Source organism: Mastomys coucha, unplaced genomic scaffold (genome assembly GCF_008632895.1).
Source record: "Mastomys coucha isolate ucsf_1 unplaced genomic scaffold, UCSF_Mcou_1 pScaffold12, whole genome shotgun sequence".
Lineage (NCBI taxonomy): Eukaryota > Metazoa > Chordata > Mammalia > Rodentia > Muridae > Mastomys > Mastomys coucha.
The window spans coordinates 18,361,011-18,379,397 of NW_022196894.1; the positions used below are offsets into that span (position 1 = coordinate 18,361,011).

General features: G+C 47.0%; 2 protein-coding genes across 3 annotated transcripts in view; one reads left to right on the forward strand and one right to left on the reverse strand.

Moving 5' to 3' along the window:
- LOC116085727 (endothelin-converting enzyme 2) overlaps window positions 1-18,387 on the forward strand; it is a 41,791-nt gene that overhangs the window by 417 nt on the left and 22,987 nt on the right. Inside the window, exons 2-3 of one of the 2 annotated variants that reach the window (XM_031363448.1) lie at window positions 5,634-5,917; window positions 6,403-6,879. In XM_031363448.1, the coding sequence (XP_031219308.1) occupies window positions 5,634-5,917; window positions 6,403-6,690 (572 nt within the window). In that variant the 3' untranslated portion in view covers window positions 6,691-6,879. Of the gene's footprint in view, window positions 1-5,633; window positions 5,918-6,402; window positions 6,880-18,387 lie in introns of those variants that run through there. The other variant, XM_031363449.1, reaches the window with a different exon arrangement.
- Window positions 7,236-9,441, reverse strand: Camk2n2 (calcium/calmodulin dependent protein kinase II inhibitor 2). The gene is made up of 2 exons (XM_031363451.1): window positions 9,036-9,441; window positions 7,236-8,263 (listed from the first exon to the last, which is right to left on the reverse strand). The coding sequence occupies exons 1-2, from the start codon at window positions 9,202-9,204 to the stop codon at window positions 8,193-8,195; spliced, it is 240 nt and encodes a 79-aa protein (XP_031219311.1). The 5' UTR covers window positions 9,205-9,441; the 3' UTR covers window positions 7,236-8,192.

Consider the following 18,387-nt stretch of genomic DNA (forward strand, 5'->3'; position numbering starts at 1 on the left):
GTCCCAGCGAGGGGTGTTACTCTGCCCCAGACACTGGAGGCAGCCTAGGACACTGGAGAGCATATTTCTGTGGACCTACTTCAAGTCCCAACATTAACTGGCTGTGTAACCTAGGACAAGTCATGAATCCATTGTGTGTTTCAGTTTCCGTTTCTAGAAATGGGACTGCAAATTTCTCTGGAGTAAGTCATGTGCACCTCGAACATAACACCTAGTTTTCTTTTCGCACCAGTGGGCACCCGGAGCCGTTGTCAGGTAAGGGAGTTACCACTTCTCTGAACCCCAGGTGAAAAACTTAGTCCGAAACACTTATAGGGTAGAATAATAGGGCCTCTGAGTCTGATGAAGAGTTGCAGTGGAGATAGGTGTCAACAAGGGAGATGCTAGGATGTTAGCTGCTGGATACTCAGGAAAAGTTTGAATGAGTAGAGTTGCCTAAACGTTTTGTTCAGTAGAAACCTGTATACATTTTGTTTTTGTTTTTAGACAGGGTCTCACTATGAATCCTGGCTGGCCTGGAACTCACCTTATAGAATAGGCCAGCTTTGAACTCACAGAGATCTACCTTCTAAAGCCTGTATACATTTAAGTGGAATGCTTGATAGGGATAAAAATGGTATCTCTTATACATTTATACCATATACAGACACACCATATAGTGTGTGTCTGCGCTGCTCAATTTGGGAAGTAGAACATGACCAGGACTAGAAAGTGTAACCTTGTGGCTAAGAGTCTGGACTCTGGGAGCAAGTAGTTAATGCTAGAAACTTGGCTTAGCTGGAATTGTAATCTTGCACAAAATCTTTAAATTTCTGTGCCTCCATTTCCAAGCCTTAAGAAAATAAAAACCGGGGCTGGTGAAATGGCTCAGCGAGTAAGAGCGCTGACTGCTCATCCAAAGGTCCTGAGTTCAAATCTCAGCAACCACATGGTGGCTCACAACCACCCATAATGAGATCTGAAGCTACAGTGTACTTAAGTATAATAATTAATAAATAAAAAATAAATAAAAACAAAAAAGAAAAGAAAGCTGGATGTGGTGACTTGTACCTTTAATCCCAGCCCTGGGAGCAAGAGGCCAGCCTGTCTCAGCAAAACATCATAAATAAATAAATAAGAAAATGAGAACCTACAGATCAGATGTTTAGTGATTGGATGAGCATGTGAACCATGTAGACCAATACTTGGCAAAAAAGCGCCATATGTTTTCAGAGTTTTCTTGTAGTTTCCACATAACTTCTCCCCACTAGAAGTAAACAGTTCCTTGAATTCTGTGGTTGTATACTATTGCATTTATTTATAGATTTACCACAGAACTATGTTTATCAAACTTCAGTGCCTTTCAAAATTAACTGGCAAGTTAGGCCCCACTCCGAGATTCTAATTCCAGGGAAGTCTAATATAGAGGTTAGGAATCTCTTTTCTTTTGTTGAAATATGGTCTTGTTGTGTAGCGGGCTAGCCTGACATTTACTGATTTACTTTCCACCCCTACTTTCTAAGTGCTGGGCTTGCAGGTGGGCACCAGCAGGCCTGCCCTCGGGGGCTGTTTACAGCAATGTCCACAGCTGATTGTCAGACTGCTGCTGGGCAAGGCATCTATCTTCCTTAAAATCTTAGAATCTTGCTGACCACGAGGTGGTTTTTTTTTCTGGATAGGAGGGATAAATCTAAGGAGGGATAGGAGGGATAAATCTAAGGAGGGATAGGAGATGAAAAGCCTATTGTAAAAGTTTAGGTTTTCAGAAAACTTAGGACTCCGAGATCTAAGAACATGACTCAGAATTTGGGAAGTCACCTTCATCTCCACAGATCTGAGTAGAGCACCTGGCAGGTGCCAGGCAATATGCTGCCCCCTTCTGACATATCTATTCAACTTTTAAAGCTGAGTAACGAGTATTCAGAGCTACTGTAGGTTAGGGAATCTATAAACCTTTTCTGAACAAGGCCAGAGAGTAGGTATTTTAGGCTTTGCAATCTCTCTCCCACACTCAGTTCTGCTATGGTAATAGACACACAGCTACAGACAATGCATAAAAAAAAAAAAGGACTGATGTTCTCTAATAAAACTTATGTTTAAGACAGAGTCTCCTGTAGTCTTGGCTGGCCCAAAGCTCACAGGTAGACTAGTGTGGCATCAGACTCACAAAGCTCTGTCTGCTTTTGCCACCTGGGTGCTGAGATTACAGGGGTGAGCCACTATACCTGCCCAAAGTTTTATTTACCAAAAAGAAATAAAGATTCTACTCTAAGTCTTGGGTTGAGTGCCCCAGAAAGGATCCTGAGAAGGAGATTCATGTCCAAGTCATTCATCCACTAGTAGCTTCCAGGAAAAACTGACTGGTAAGAATAGGGAAAGGCAAAAAGATGAACCAAACTGTGATCTCAGGCAAAAATCTCAACAATAACTTTGGCCTGAGGGGTCACAGATGAAGACCTTTAGAAGCAAATGCATAGCAAAGCCTGGGGACATACTAAGACTTATAAAAGGGTCTGGTCAGAGCATTGACAGTATCTGCTGTCATCGATGTGTGAAGTACAGATGCTTTCTGATAGCAGGGTTTCTAGTCCTGCTGTCTTACCATGCAGCACACAGGGAGGCAGTTAGAACTCTGTAATAGCTTCATAGTGAATTGCAGACTACTGGTCATGCTAATGTAGCCCAAGCTGGAGTGTCACCACCAGGCTTGAGTGGGCCTTTTGAAAACTGAAAGGCAGTTGAGCATAGTGGTTACAAGCTCTGGCTTGGAGTGAGACAGGTGTCGGCCCAAATTCCGGCCCCATCTCTGTGTGTCCTTGGAAAGCTCCTTAACTACTTTCCCTCGATTGCTCCACCTAAAAACTGAGAACAATACAATACTATTTCTGCGTGAATCAATGTTGAAAATAAACTGAATTCTTGCAAATTATTTAGCATAATACTGAGTGTTCAGTGACTATTAAGTAATTTGGGAGTAGGGAGGGCTTAGGATGTAACTCAGTTCATTTAAGTTCTTGTCTCGCTTGCAGGAAGCCGTGGGTTCAATTCCTAGTATCACATAAATTGCAACTGGTCCATATTTCACATAAATCTGAACTCCCAGTGATCCAGAAGTAGAAGTGTCAAGTTGCAAACCTGGGACAAAAAGCTGAGGTGCCTACTTAACGTATCAAAGTAGACACTGGCAGCCAGGTTCTTCCTTCATCCCTGTCTCCTTCCTGTTACAGGGCCCTCCTGGCTGGCATACCCATTGAGATGCTCCTCCATGTATAATCCAACCTTTCTGGCTACCTGGCCTTTTCATCTACTCTTTTGGGCCTCCTAGCTGCAGCACCTGGTTCCCCTCTCTTTCCTTCCCCTCCCTGCTCTTCTCTCATAGCTTAGGGTAATGGCCACTCTGGACTCTCCCAGATGTCCCTGCCTCTGGCTCTGCTCTCCCACATTTCTATAATAAACTTCCTCTCTCCAACAAACCTAGGAGCAGTCATGTTCCTTCCCATTCATTCATTCATTCAGTGCTAAAACCTAGGAGAAGTAGAAAGATCAGAATTTCAGTATCATTCTCAACTATATAGGCAGCTTATCTAGAAAGAACGTACTTTAATTTTTTTGTTTGTTTGTTTTTTGTTTTTGTTTGTTTGTTTTTTCGAGACAGGGTTTCTCTGTATAGCTCTGGCTGTCCTGGAACTCACTCTGTAGACCAGGCTGGCCTCAAACTCAGAAATCCGCCTGCCTCTGCCTCCCAAGTGCTGGGATTAAAAGCATGCGCCACCACCGCTTGGCAATTTTTTTTTTTTTTTTTTTTTGAGTGTGATTTCACTATGTAGCCCAGGCTGGCCTGGAACTTAGAGATCTACCTGCCTCTGCCTCCTCTGTGCTGGGATTAAAGGCGCCTGCAACCCAGCCTAGCCTATGGCTTTTGAGGCATGGCGTTATGATACACGAGCTGGCCTGGAACTTACTATATAGATGAGGCTGGCCTTGAATTCCTAATCTCATGATTCTGTGATATCGATAAATAAGGATTGGAAGCAGTCTGGATCCCAAGAAGGTGAGATCCCTGTGTGGACCTGCCAAGAGCTGCTATCTAGCCCCATTCTTAGCCCAAGATGGGCTACTGGAAGACCTGCAAGAGACCACTTTCTTTCAAAACAGGTGTGCAAATTGGGCCGTATATCTTAAAATCTCTTTTAGAATTTGAACCTCTTAAATTCTCAACCTCCCTGTCCTTGACGCTGCCCTCTCAGAGACTGCATTCTTCTGTTGTTTTTAAAACAGGGTCACACTTTAGCCTCCAACTCAGAATCCACCTGCCTCTGCCTCCTAAATGCTGGGATTAAAGTTATGAGCCACCATGCCTAGCTTAGAGATTGCATTGTAGATAATTTGCCCCAGGTTTCCCTGCACCCCACCCCTAAGACTGCTTATTTCTCAGCTCTTCTGAGGGGGCAGTGTCTCTGGAATTCTTGGCAGGCTCAGCTCAGGTAGGGTCAGTAGCCTCTGTGATGCTGGTTTGCCCCTCGTTCCACTATATGGTAGTTGTAATTCTACATTTCATCTTCCCATCAGGGTACAAGTTCCTTGACCGCAGGCACTTAAAAACAAAACTAAAGCTGGACGGTGGTGGCATAAGCCTTTAATCGCAGCATCCAGGAGGCAGAGGGACGGGGAGATCTCTGAATTCAAGACCAGCCTGTTCTATAGAGTGAGTTCCAGAACAGCCAGGACTACACAGAGAAAACATGTCAAAACAAAAAACAAAAAACAAAAAATCCACACAGGGTCTCTTATAACCTAGGCTGGCTTTGCATTTGCTATGTAGCTAAGATTGACTCCTGATCCTCTCCCTGGGATTACAGGCATGCACTACTACACACTACTACGTTCAATTTATGTGGTGTTGAGGAGCCAACCAGGGCTTTGTGCATGCTAGGAAAGCATTCTGTTTATTTAGCTCCTTCTGCAGAGCATGTACTTTACCAGCAGAGACCAAAGTGGAGTGTCCGATACATACATTCAGTACAGTGGGTCAGCTTTACTGCATGTCTCCAGCTAGTCTTCTCTTAGTTTATTAATTCTGCCTTGGACATCAGAGTAAGATTATAACCCCTAACATGACATCTTCCAGGGTTCCAAGATCCTCTTAATGATTAGAGATACCTTTAAGGTAATAGTATTATGGTCCTAATGATGCCAATATTATATACATTCTGAGTTTGAGGAAACCGAAACCCCAAGAATCAGATGCTTCTCTTTGTAACTGGGAAAGTCAATCCAAATCTTTGAACTCTTGAGTTCCAAGCTCCTTCAGCAACTCCGCAGATGTTTGTAGCTCTTAAATTTAGCACATTGCATCTGTGTGCAGGCTAGCTACTGACTGTTCTTGTCATTCTCTTAAACAGGAAACCCAAGTTCTTGGTACTGAAACAACTTACCCTTGTCCACATAGCTGAGAAAGACAGAGGCACTTTGTGTCCAAGTCTGTGTGACTCCAAAACTCAGCACTCTTCTACACCCTGTTGCTTTAAGAACTTGGTGCAGGGTCAGATACAGGGGATGAATGGAGAGAAAACAGGCTGACTAGTGGATAAATGACTAGAAGGTGAGAACCAAAGCTAACCCAGCTCTTTTGCTACCCATTCCACCCACAACAGGTTGCGGGAACAGTGCCTTGAGCTATGAGCTATTCCTTGGAGGCTTCCCTAATGTGACCAGTGTGGATTACTCTCCAGTAGTGGTGGCAGCCATGCAAGTTCGCTATGCCCATGTACCCAGTCTACGCTGGGAGACCATGGATGTTCGAGCACTGGGCTTCCCTAGTGGATCTTTTGATGTTGTCCTCGAGAAGGGCACACTGGATGCCCTGCTGGCTGGGGAGCCGGATCCCTGGAATGTATCTTCTGAAGGTGTCCACACTGTGGACCAGGTGCTGAGTGAGGTGAGGAAGCAGCAAGACAGCAGACCAACATGCCTGCAGGGGTAAGGGATTGAACTCTCAGGACACGGGATGAATTCAGCAATCTGGAAATGAGGTTTGGAGCAGGTCCTCTTAAAACTATGGATTTCTGAAGAACAGAGGAGACTGGAGTGACCAAGGCTCACAGAGGCCAATCAGTGGTTGGTTGCTAGCTTAACATAGGGAAGAAGTGGTAGCCAGGTCGCAGATGGGTCAGACAGATTGGGAAAGTGAGTAGCTGGTAGGAAAACAATGCCTTCTGGATAAATGTCTTCCCCGTCTGGAGCCCAGCCTTATATAGAACAACCAAAGGCAGAGGCTGGCTTAGTCTACCACAGAAAGTCAGAAAGAACTATTGCATAGAGAGTAGTATCTAAGGCTTGATTAGAAGATCATTATGGGTTGTACTGACCTTTGAGAATCTGGGGATGATTCCGCACTGATGGTTTTTCTTGTCTGCCTTGCAGGTGAGCCGGGTGCTGGTTCCTGGAGGCCGATTCATCTCAATGACTTCTGCAGGTCCCCACTTTAGGATCAGACACTATGCTCAGTCCCGTTATGACTGGTCACTGAGGCATACAACCTACAGCAGTGGTTTTCATTTCCATTTTTACATCATGCATAAGGGCAGAGAGCTCAGTGTGTCCCAGCTGGCCCTGGGGGCCCAGATCCTCTCATCCCCCAGCCCTCCTGCCTCACCCTGCTTCCTCCAAGACTCAGACAACGAGGACTTCCTCAGTGCCATTCAGCTGTGAGACTGGAAGTGCCATCTCCAAGCCCTCCCTGCCTTTGTGCATTAGGCTCCTAGGGAGCTGGAATTCCCAGTTTGGGACTGGGGATTGGTTGCTGGGTACTCAAATCCAGAGGTCTTGTGCATAAACAGCCAGTAGGATTATGCCCATGTGAACCAATACAGTGTGAGTCCAACTAAGTCCCAGATCCCAGGTTTCTGGCTTCTAGGATTTTTATTTCTACAGGGTTTCCCTATTCCTCCATGTGACTTTATCTTTTGGGGCAAAGCTCAACACAGCTCCTCCGCCTTAGATATGCTCATCCAACCTGCATTTATCCTTAAGAGGCTAAAGGCTTTGAATCTAGACTGCTTTATGCTTCTGATTCCAGCCCCAACGTGGTGACTGTCCTGGTTAGGCTATACAGGTACTTAAGGGGGCCATATATTTATGATGTTCCCACACCAGGGTGCCCAGACAATGCTCACCTTCCCCACCAGGAACTTGCACCTGAGACTGTCAACAGCTGTCCCCCAGCAGACTGAAGCAGCAGACACACATACACACACTCACACACGGAGGTCTGTGTTTATTCACACACTCCTGTTACATTGAGGATGGAGAAACATTTTTACAAAGGACAACCCTGGGTCGAGAACATCTTCCGGTCCACAGGTGTCATCCAAAGATACTGAGCAGTCCCCATTTGGGTTCCCAGGGGTAGCATGAGGGGGTCCAAGGTAAAATCAGATCTGGGCCCTTAAAAGATGATACCTTGGGAGGGAGGAGTCTCCCAGTGAGCCTCCTGGGGTCAGAATTGGGCAGACTGGCCATGTGGTTAGTTACCAATGTTGGGGGCTTGTCCCATCCCAGTCTCAACACCTGTCCTATCTGCCAGGCGCAGAAGAGCATGGCGGAGGCTGTGGGGGAAGGGCACAAACCATGAGCGGAGCCAGTAAACAAAGAATCGGATATAAAAATACAAATGTGCTGAGGAAGTCCCTTAGAAAGAGGCTGGGGTCACGCCAGACAGGGGTACAGTTGAGGAACGGCCCGGAGGACTAGGCTGAGGTGGGTAGGAAGCTCATGCAAATATGCAGCCAAACCTCCCTGGCCGCGCAGTCCGACGCCGCCGCAGCTGCCCGGGCTGCAGACCAGATTGATCGGAGGAGGGGCGGGGCAGGGGAGCCGTGCGGGAGGGGGCGGGCTGGGGGCCGTGGGTCTCTGTGTCGGTTCCGGTGTGCGGGGTGGAGCTGCGGCCCGAGGTTCTAAAGTGCATGAGTGCGTCGGCGGGCTCCGGGCTGGTCCGCACCACCACTACCGCCGCCGCCGTGGTGCTGAAGCGGACAGCTCCGGAGCGCCTGGCAGCGGCGGTAGCAACACTGACCCCGCGGCGGCGTGGCCCTGCAGCCCCCGCCCGCAGGCACCTCGGCCCCGGGCGGGGGTGCGCCGGCAGCCGCATCGCCGGCCCATGCTCCTGGCCGCTGCGGGGCTGGGCCCGGAGCCCGCCGCCAGAACCGGCGCGTCTACACTCCGGACGGAGGCTTCTCCCCCATCCCCTTCAGCACGTCGTCTATCCGGTCATCCTCGATCACCACTGCGCAGGGAGAAAGCGCATCAGCCGCGCGGTCTCGGGGGGCGGCGGCGACAGCGGGGTCGGTGTCCTCAAGCCCCGCGCAGATCTACTCTACTGCCTGTGTTCCCGCGACACCACTCGAAACGCTATGCCCTCCCCACCTGAACTCTCCTGCGGACCCTACCTGCTACCAAACCTGGCACCCAAACCTCCCTATGTGGGAACACCCCTCTTCCGAAGACTCCCAGTGCGAACCCTCCCGTCACCTGAGCCTTCCTCCATCTAAGCTGACCAGAAACCTCTGCCTTCGACACAACCCCATCCTCGAACTGAGCTCAGATGAAACTGTCACCTGGTGTAACCCTTTCATCTACCTGAATCCCCTATTCTGACAGTGCCGCCCAGAGTCCCCTCCCAATGCAAACAATCAAGACGACCGAACCCCTGGCCTCGGTGCCCTCCTCCAGTAACATCCACCTACTCATCTTAGCCCATCACCTTGTGTTCCCAGCGCCAAGCAGCCCCAAATACCCTAAGCGGCCCCTCCCCCTCGACAGGAGCCGGGGCTCTTTTTCCAGAAGTGGAGAGCTTCGAATCCGGGACACAGTATTCCCGGGAGAGGGAAAGAATGGGACAACTCCACAGCAGGGACCCTCCCCACCCCGGGCGGGTGCGCAGCTGGCTGCGCTGGTCTGCGGCAAGAACAGCTGCCACTTGACGGGGAACGGCAGCCTGGGGACGCCAGGCGAAGGGTTTCTGGGTCAGGCGGCGACTCCGGGCCCGGGCCGCGTACCTCTCTTGGCTCGGCCGATCTGGCCCAGCTTGGGGGGCCGCTTGGCCTGGTTGCCAGCGAAGAAGGAGTTGGTGTCCTGCAGGCGGCAGCTGAAAGAGAGGTCGGAACCCTCGGGGTCTGCGCCGAAGCGGCCCATCTTGTCCTCACCGTAGGGTAGGATCTCGGACATGGCGGGCACCGGGCGGGCTAGGGACTGCGGCGGGGCACGGGCAGAGGCTAGCTGCCGGACCGGCCCTAGCTCAGCAGGGGAGCCGGCGGAAGGATGAAGTCATACAGCATCCGGGACTGCGGAGCCGAGCGGGGCCTCCTCCCCCGCGCCTCCGCCTCCCGGGCCGCTGGGCAGGCGGCGGCGGCAGCGGCGGGGACCGGGCGGGGGCGGGGCGGGGGCGGCGGCGGCGGCGAGAGCGGAATGACGATGAGCGCCCGACTGCGGCAGAGAACGGCGGGCGGGGCGCGGTGGAGGCGGGGCGGGCACCGGCCAGCGGAAAGAGGCGGGGCCCAGCGGTCCGTGGGTGCCCGGTGATCCCTGGAGTGGAACGCGCGGTCGTGGGAGGTTCCCGCGAGGTGGCCGGGAATGGCCGCCACGTGGGCCCGGGGGAACCGCAGCAGCCAGTGCTAGGCGGGAGCGGCTAGCCGAGTGCTTAGGGGAGAAGGGGAGGGACGGACGCCGCGGTTGGGAGAGCAACTGGGAGCTGAGCGCCAAAAGCTGGGGGCGCGGCGGGGCTCCAGAAGGCGGCGGCCAGGCTGACTGTGGACGCGGCCCTGGACTCTGAAAGGCGGCCTGGAAAGGGCCGAATACGCGTGGAGAGAGGGGAAGGAACCAACCGACAGGAGCGCGGGAAGAGTTCGGGCCTGGGGGTGGTGCCACCGTGCTTGGCGCGTTCCTGTATCCTGGTTGCGCGTAGGTCTCCATCAGTTGTCCAATTTGTGTTCGACTGTCTGAGCATCTGTCAGTCTACCTCTGTGTGTCTGATCTCGGTCTCTGTGTGTTGGTTTTGGATTTCTGTATCTGCCTGCATACCGGGTCCCTTGTATGAGTACCACTGGGTCTGTCCCCCGAGACTGCGTTGTGGCCTTTCAGGGGAAGGATCTTAAACACTGCAACCGCAGCGCGCACCAGAGTAGACTCCCCACAAACCATAGGACCGCTGTTGGCGCCAAAATCCAGACTCAAAGCTCCAGTCGCTCCACGCGGTTCCCTCAGCCTTAGAGGCTTGCTCTAGCTGGCAGTGTGGGAGAAATGAATGGCAGCGTCGCGGCGGGCGCCCTGGATGCGGATGACGCAGGGAAGCCCGGAGTGCCTGAGCACGAGGCGCGAGCTAGTAAGCATCGGCAGGGACAGGGTGTCCCCCGCCCTTGTTGCTGGGGCCTGGAGTAGAGTTCTCCCCCTCCCCCGAAAAGAACACGCACACTTCCTTTCACCTCTTGCCGCCCCCCAAACCCCGCCCCTGCCCTGCTAGCAGTCAGCTGCAGCGTCACCCGCTCTCTATCGGGAGAGGGCTGTGGCGCAATCACTGGCCTTGGGAGGGAGGGTGTGTCTCACATCCATTCACAGTGACGGCCTGGTACAGACAATAATGACGCTATTGCTTTTGCTCATGCCCCATGCAAGACACCTTCCTTTTAGTCCCGCCAAATCACGCTAGTGAGATTGCCGGGTTGCTGGGTTTCCTACCTTCGGGTGTTTAATGCAAAGGTCTCTGCTGTCAGGACTCTGAACCCAGCCTTTGGGGATAGGGAGGAGGTGTGAGGGACTGCTTTGGGATTACCTCTGGGGTCTAGTCTAACAGGGGTTCCTTCTAACACTCCTGTACACCATCTTTGTGGCTGGGAGGAATGGTCCCCAACTGGGCCCTGGGGTGAGAAAGACTGACCCTGACATATGAAAGGAAGGACAGAGTAACTCTGGGTGATCAGATTGTCCAGAACATCTTCCCCTGGAAGTTACACAGCTATGACTTTCAATCCAGAATCTGCCATTTTCTGAATGACCTTGAATCGAAGGCCCAATAATCATGTTTTTTAAGATCATTTGTGTTGGTCCTGGTGGAGTCGGCCTTTCATCTCTGCGCTCAGTCAAGCTGATCTCTGTGAGTCTGAGACCAGCTGGGTCTGTCTACACAGTGAGTTCAAGGCTATATAATGAGACCTAGTCCAAAAAAAAAAAAAAAATCATTGCTAGTTGTATACCTTTAGAAAAATAAAACCACCAAAATCTTAGCTGTATACCTTTCATCTTCCCCAATAAGAATGTGTCATGTGATCTCCCTGAGCTGGGAGTCCAGTGTAAACGGAGAAAATAGAAGCTACTCATTAAGGCCAGTTCTGCGGGTGAAATAGCCCTGAGCTTAGCTGCACTGTTTCAGAACTGAGCAGCCACACACCCAAATCAATGAAGAAGGAACCCTGGGGTTCTTGCCAAGGATGGTACCATATGGGAACTGAAGCAAATCTCTTTTCTCTAGAATGAGAGAGAGAAGGTTAACGATTTAATCTGGAATTCATTTTTATTTTTATTTTATTATTTTTAAAGACTAGGTCTTACTGTGTAGACCCAACTAGCTTGAAACTTGTCATGTAGCTCAAGTAAGCCCTCCTGCCTTAGCCTCCAATGTCCTGGGGTTACATGGCTGTGCTTGCACACTCTGTTGGCTAGATTCTTTCTTGTTTGATTTTGTATAAGTATGAACACTCAAGTTTCCCAGTGTTTTAGGTTTCTCATCCACAATACAGGGAAATTATATTAGTAGAATATATTTCATTAGATGTTGTAAAGATAAATTAACAAGAAATGTATAGAAATGTATAGAAATGGTAGCTGTTATTATACAAGCCCAAAGAGCTTGAAAGTGGCATCAGTAAGTAAAGATATGTGCTGTCCAGCCTGAAAATCTGATGAAAACATATGTATGTACAAACATACATATGATGAATAAATAAGTTTATAAAAAAGAAACTAACATCATCATTGAGCACATTCATACTAAGCATTTTGTTTACATCTTTCTGACCTTTTTTCATGCTTGTGCTTGCATGTATTTATTTTGTTTTATAAAATGGGATTTTTTTTTTAAAAAAAAACCTGTTTCTCTCCTAATTTACATAGCAACTTCTCCCATCAATTATTTCTTTTTTAAAATGTTTATTTTATGTATATGAATACACTGTAGCTGTCTTCAGACATCAGATGAGGACATTGGACCCCATTACAGATGGTTATGAGTGGGGGCTGGTGAGATGGCTCAGTGGGTAAGAGCACTGACTGCTCTTCCAAAGGTCTTGAGTTCAGATCCCCGCAACCACATGGTGGCTCACAACCACCTATAATGAGATCTGACACCCTCTTCTGGTGTGTCTGAAGACAGCTACAGTGTATTATGCCAGATCAAGAGGGGCCAGAGGGAGCGACCCTATCCTGAGTTCAGTTCCCAGATTTGAACTCATACACATAAAATAAATAAATAAAACTTAAAAAAAAAAAAAAAAAGACGTGCTACCTCCTCTCGGCTAAAGACATAAAAAAAAAAAAAAATGATGGTTATAAGCCACCATGTGGTTGCTGGGAATTGAACTCAGGGCCTCTGCAAGAGCAGACGGTGCTCTTAACCGCTGAGCCATCTCTCCAACCCCTGCTTATTCTTCTTCTATCATCTACATGTGTTGCACAGCATCCCAGTTGTATGGATGTTTGAATTATTCAACAAACCCTCTGTACTTACACATTATTTCCTCCCTGTTTGGGGGAGGATTACGAATAGCACTATGATGAACAAATGTTGTAAGAAAAAATAACATTTTGGAGTTTCCCCAATACAGAAGTAGAGTCTATTTGTCCATCCCTGAATCCAACTTTGACCACAGGACATGTTTGCCCTATAGGAACACTAGCAAATGTGATGATGCAGAGGTTTGAAGGACAGCTGTGTACTGAGGCATGACCAACCCCATTTGTTGCTGCTGTGAGCTTTAATGATGGCTAACAGTAACTTGGTATTTCTTTTCTCTATTTGCTATTTGCTATAGCATGGTTACTGGAAGAAGAGTAACTACAAAGGGTTTGGTCATCCCAACAGAATTCCACAAAATAAATGAGGCCATCTAAGTATTCTAGACCAGCCAGTCCCAGACAGAACATGAAAAATACTAGTTCTTACTCTGTCTGTCTGTCTGTCTGTCTGTCTGTCTGTCTGACTATGTATCTATGTACTTACCTGCTTGGGTTTTCGAGACAGAATTTCTCTGTGTAGCTCTGGCTGTCTTAGAAGTCACTCTTAGAAGTCACAGGCTGGCCTCGAACTCACAGAGGTTCACCTGTCTCTGCCTCTTAAGTGCTGGGATTAAAGGTATGTGCCACCACTGTGTCATTTAGTTCTTACTTTAACCAATTAAATGTGGTTTTGTTATGGAACAAAAGCTATTTGATGTCAAAATCTTTTGGATGAAATTTCCTCAGAGGTAGACCATCTGAATAACAATATCTCAATTGGGCTAGTGAGATGGCTCAGCAGGTAAGAGCACTGACTGCTCTTCTGAAGGTCCTGAGTTCAAATCCCAGCAACCACATGGTGGCTCACAACCACCCCTAATGAGATCTGATGTCCTCTTCTGGAGTGTCTGAGGACAGCTACAGTGTACTGTAAATATAATATGTAAATATAATAATAATAATAATCTTTTTTTTCTTCTTCTTTTTTTGTTTTTGTTTTTGTTTTTTCAAGATAGGGTTTCTCTGTGTAGCCCTGGCTGTCCTCAAACTCACTCTGTAGACCAGGTGGGCCTCAGAAATCCGCCTGCCTCTGCCTCCCAAGTGCTGGGATTAAAGGCATGCACCACCACTGCCAGGCCAATAAATAAATCTTAAAAAAGAATATCTCAATTTATAAGCTAACTATAGAATATGGAGGTAACCATGTTCCCCATCTTTGTCAATATTGACCATTAATCTTTCATATCACCATGACCACACTGTCCTTGTAATTTAGGAGCGAAGTGTCTGATCATTCTCTGTTCATTCAAAATTAATTAAAGGAAAGAAAAACTGGAGGATGGAGAGGAAAAGTCAGGCTTGGTTGTATGTATCTGTTAAACCAAATACCGTGGACACTGAGGCAGAAGGATAGGAAGTTTGATGACAGCTGAGACTACATTATAACACTCTGTTACAAACAAATCAATGAATGATATATAGGAAAAGAAGAACAGAGAAAGAAGGAAAAAATAGAATAGAAAAACTGGAAACAAACACAGAGGGAAGATGATAGAGAACAGAAGTTTGTACAAGTCTCTAACAATTGGCACTAAAAATGCAATCAGGAGCAGTTCCTTTTTGGTTTTTATTTTGGTTTTTCATAATCAGCCTAAAAACTGATTTTAAGAGCTGGAGAAATGGCTCAGTGGTTAAGAACATGTACTGTTCTTACAGAAGACCTGAGTTCAACTCCCAGCACCCACATCAGGCAGCTTACAACTGCTTATAACTCCAGCATCCAAGGGATGCCCCTAACTTTGGGCACATGTACTATATAGTCATACACATATGTACAACTAAATAAATAATAATAAAAATATCTTTTGAAAAACTGATTTGATCATGAAAGAGACATGAAAATATTCAAGTTAAGTCTTTGTGACTCTGAGAGTGCTGTAAAACGTACTAGATTCTTAACGGTGGGTGGTTGTTAGTTAGTTCTCTGAGAATGCTGTAAAACGTACTAGGTTCTTATGGGTGGGTGGTTGTTAGTTCTCTGAGATAGGGATGGTTTTTTTGCTTCACAAACATGGAAAATTTAGCTCTGTCCAGTTACTTGATATAGGTATCATCTAATAAGAGATGGAGCCTAGGTTTGAATCCAAGTTAGCCTAGCTTCAAAACAGATATGCTTCTTCTTCTTCTTCTAGGAGATATGGTGAAAGAGTAGCAATAGTATCGGAGAAGCCTGGCTTCTTTTTTTGTTTTTTTCAAGACAGGGTTTCTCTGTATAGCTCTGGCTGTCCTGGAACTCACTCTGTATACCAGGCTGGCCTCGAACTCAGAAATCTACCTGCCTCTGCCTCCCAAGTGCTGGGATTAAAGGTGTGCGCCACCACTGCCCAGCTGCCTGGCTTCTTTTTGATTCACATTTCTAATCTGCTTTCCAGAAATGAGTCAGAAGCCCTGGATTTCAATCCTAGCTCACAAAGATGTCATAGGGAATGAGCCCATATATGTAACACACCTACAGCAGTTGTCTTGCTTATTTTTCTATTGCTGTGAAGAGATACCATGACCAGCACAGCTCACAGAAGGAAATGTTTAGTGAGAGTTACTTATAGTTTCAGAGGCTGAGTCCATGCCCATCATGGATGGCAGGAAGCATGGCAGCAGACAGGTGGGTATGGTGCTGGAGCAGTAACTGAGAGATTACAGTCCATAAGCAGAAGGCAGAGACAGAGAGAGATGGACCAGGTATTCAAATATATGAACTCACTGGTACCATTCTCATTCAAAACCACAACAATGGTGCACAAACTGAAGTGCTATATGTACTTGATGGGTTTTGTTTCACTTCCCTTTCTCGCCTTTCAGTATAACCAGACTTTCTCGGACCGCCTAAGGTATGAATAAAATGACACAAGACTTCTATTATAGTTTAGTGCTTAGGCCTTTTGCTTCAGCAATCAGTCTCCCAGCTAGCTCATCTAACTTAACCGGACCATCTAGCCTACAAACCGCCAAGAGGCTAGCTCAACACCTCTCTGCTCCACCAAGGTCCAGTTACTCTCCTTCATGTCTGCTTCCTAATCTTCCATTTCTGCTTTTTTCTCCCCTATCACTCTCTACCAGGGGAAGTTCTGCCCTATCACTTCCTGCCCAGCTACTGGCCATCCGATCTGTATTACAATCATTCAGTAGCAAGACTACCTCTGAAGCCAGGTGGTAGTGGTGCATACCTTTAGCACTTGGGAGGCAGAGGCAGGCGGATTTCTGAGTTCGAGGCCAGCCTGGTCTACAAAGTGAGTTCCAGGACAGCCAGAGCTACACAGAGAAACCCTGTCTCAAAACAAACAAACAAAAGACAACCTCCGATACAATTCTAGACTGCCTCTAGGTAGGTGAGGAAGGACAAATATTTACAAAGCAGAAAACTTGGTGTTGGGAAATAGAAATGACAGTCTCAAAATCCTGCTAGCACTTAGCTCTCGGCAGGTACAGAATTAACAATTGAAAATACAGAAACGGGGCTGGAGAGATGGCTCAGAGTTTAAGAGCCCTGATTGCTTTTCCAGAGGTCCTGAGTTCAATTCCCACCAACCACAAGGTGACTCACAACCACCTGTAATGGGATCTGATACCCTCTTCTGGTGTGACAGTGACAGTGCACTCACATATGTATAAAATAAATAAATCTTTTTTAAAAAGAAAGAATATACAGAAACACACCTTCATAAAAGTAAAAAAAAAAAAAGATTACTCCAACAATTGGGGGGGCTGAACTTAGGGCTTCATGCAAATGCTCTACTACTGAATCCCAGACATTTTTCTCCTTTCTATTTTTGTGACACAGTCTCACTAAAGGTTCTAAATTTATTGTTTCTGGTTTTGAGTAGCTGGGATTCCAGACGTGCTCCACCCGACCTGACTCATTCTGGTTCTCCTTATTCCCCCCCTTTCTTTTTCTTTCTTAGACAAGGTCTAATATATCCTAGGCTGGCCTCAAAGACAGTGTGTATCTGAGGATAACCTTGAACTAATGGTCTTCTGCCCTCATCTTCCAAATACAGGAATATGCCACCTCATCGGATCCCTAAGTGCTGAGGTTTCTTTCCCGTAGTTTTGGAAGGGAGGTGGAGAGCTGAATGCTATGATACCATCTTGTCACTAGAGTGAGCATGAGCAAGGCAGAGACTTGTCCTAAGGATACCAGGCTCCAGGATGTCAAGATGTGAAAGCCTAATGCTGAGGGAACCTAGTCACCATCAGAGAACTAGAGCATACTTCCTCCAGCCTTACTAGTTTTACTCTGTTATAGGTCTTGGATGATGATAATAATAATTAAAATACCAGAGTGTGGTGGTGTACACTTATAATTCCAGTACTTGGAAGGCAGAGGCAGGGAGATCACTGCAAGTTGGAGACCAGCCTTGGCTACCTAGTGAGACTCTGTCTCAAACAAATAAAGCTGGTCAGTGGTGGTGCACGACTTTAATCCCAGCACTCAGGAGGCAGAGGCAGAAAGATCTCTCCATTAGAGGCCAGCCTAGTCTGCAGAGTGAGTTTCCAGGACAGTCAAGCCTATACAGAGAAACACTGTCTCAAGAAACAAAAACAATAATAAATTAACATCAGGCAGGCTTGTTAATTCCAGCTACTAGGGAGACGGAGGCAGAATTGAAACTTTAGGGTCACCTTACGCAACTTAGTGAGAATTTCCAATAATAATAATAATAATAATAATAATAATAATAATAATAATAAGCCGGGCGGTGGTGGTGCACGCCTTTAATCCCAGCACTTGGGAGGCAGAGGCAGGCGGATTTCTGAGTTCGAGGCCAGCCTGGTCTACAGAGTGAGTTCCAGGACAACCAGGGCTATACAGAGAAACCCTGTCTCGAAAAAAACAAAAAAAAGAAAAACCAAAAAAAGAATAAAAGAAAAAAAAATAATTCTAGGGTAGTGAGATAGCACAATGGGTAAGAGCACTTGCTGCTAAGCTGATCTGAGTTTAATCCCAGGTGAGGAACCCACATGGAGGAAGGAAAAGGCCAATTCACACAAGTTGTTCTCTGACCTCCAGCTGTGTGCCACTCCCCCCCCCAACACATTATACACACAAACACAAATATATACAAACAAACATATTTTCAAATGATAGTAATAACTTATTTAGACAGCTTCAGTCACTATGTAGGTCTGCCTGTCCTGGAATTCAATATGTGGACCAGGTTGGCTTGAGTTCACATAGGTGCACTGGACTCTGCTTCCCAAGTGCTAGGCATTAATGGTGTGAAGCACCATACTCAGCCAAAATGGGCTTTAAATACCTTATCCCTGAAAACATTATTTGAATTTTCATTTTATTTAAAAATTTTTAATTTATTCTTATTTTATGTGTACGGATGTTTTGCCCTATGTGTATGTCCGTGAATCATGTGCAATGCCTACAGAGCCCAGTAAGTGTTGGGTCCCCTAAAATTTGAACTACTGAAGGTTGTGAGCCTTTTTGTGGCTGCTGGGAATTGAACTTAGGTCCACTGGAACAGCAGCCAGTGCTCTTAACTGTTGAGCCATCAATCAATGCAGGCCCAAAATAATCTTCTTCTTCTTTTTGTTGTTGTTGGTTTTTTTGTTTTTGTTTTTGTTTTTTTTTTTTTT

What these genes read in the sequence shown, in the direction of transcription:
- Camk2n2 (XM_031363451.1), bottom strand. Translation starts at nt 9,204, where the DNA reads ATGTCCGAGATCCTACCCTACGGTGAGGACAAGATGGGCCGCTTCGGC. An exon ending in GATCGGCCGAGCCAAGAGAG is followed by an intron (nt 8,264 to 9,035) that starts GTACGCGGCCCG and finishes CTCCCTGCGCAG; the next exon opens with TGGTGATCGAGGATGACCGG.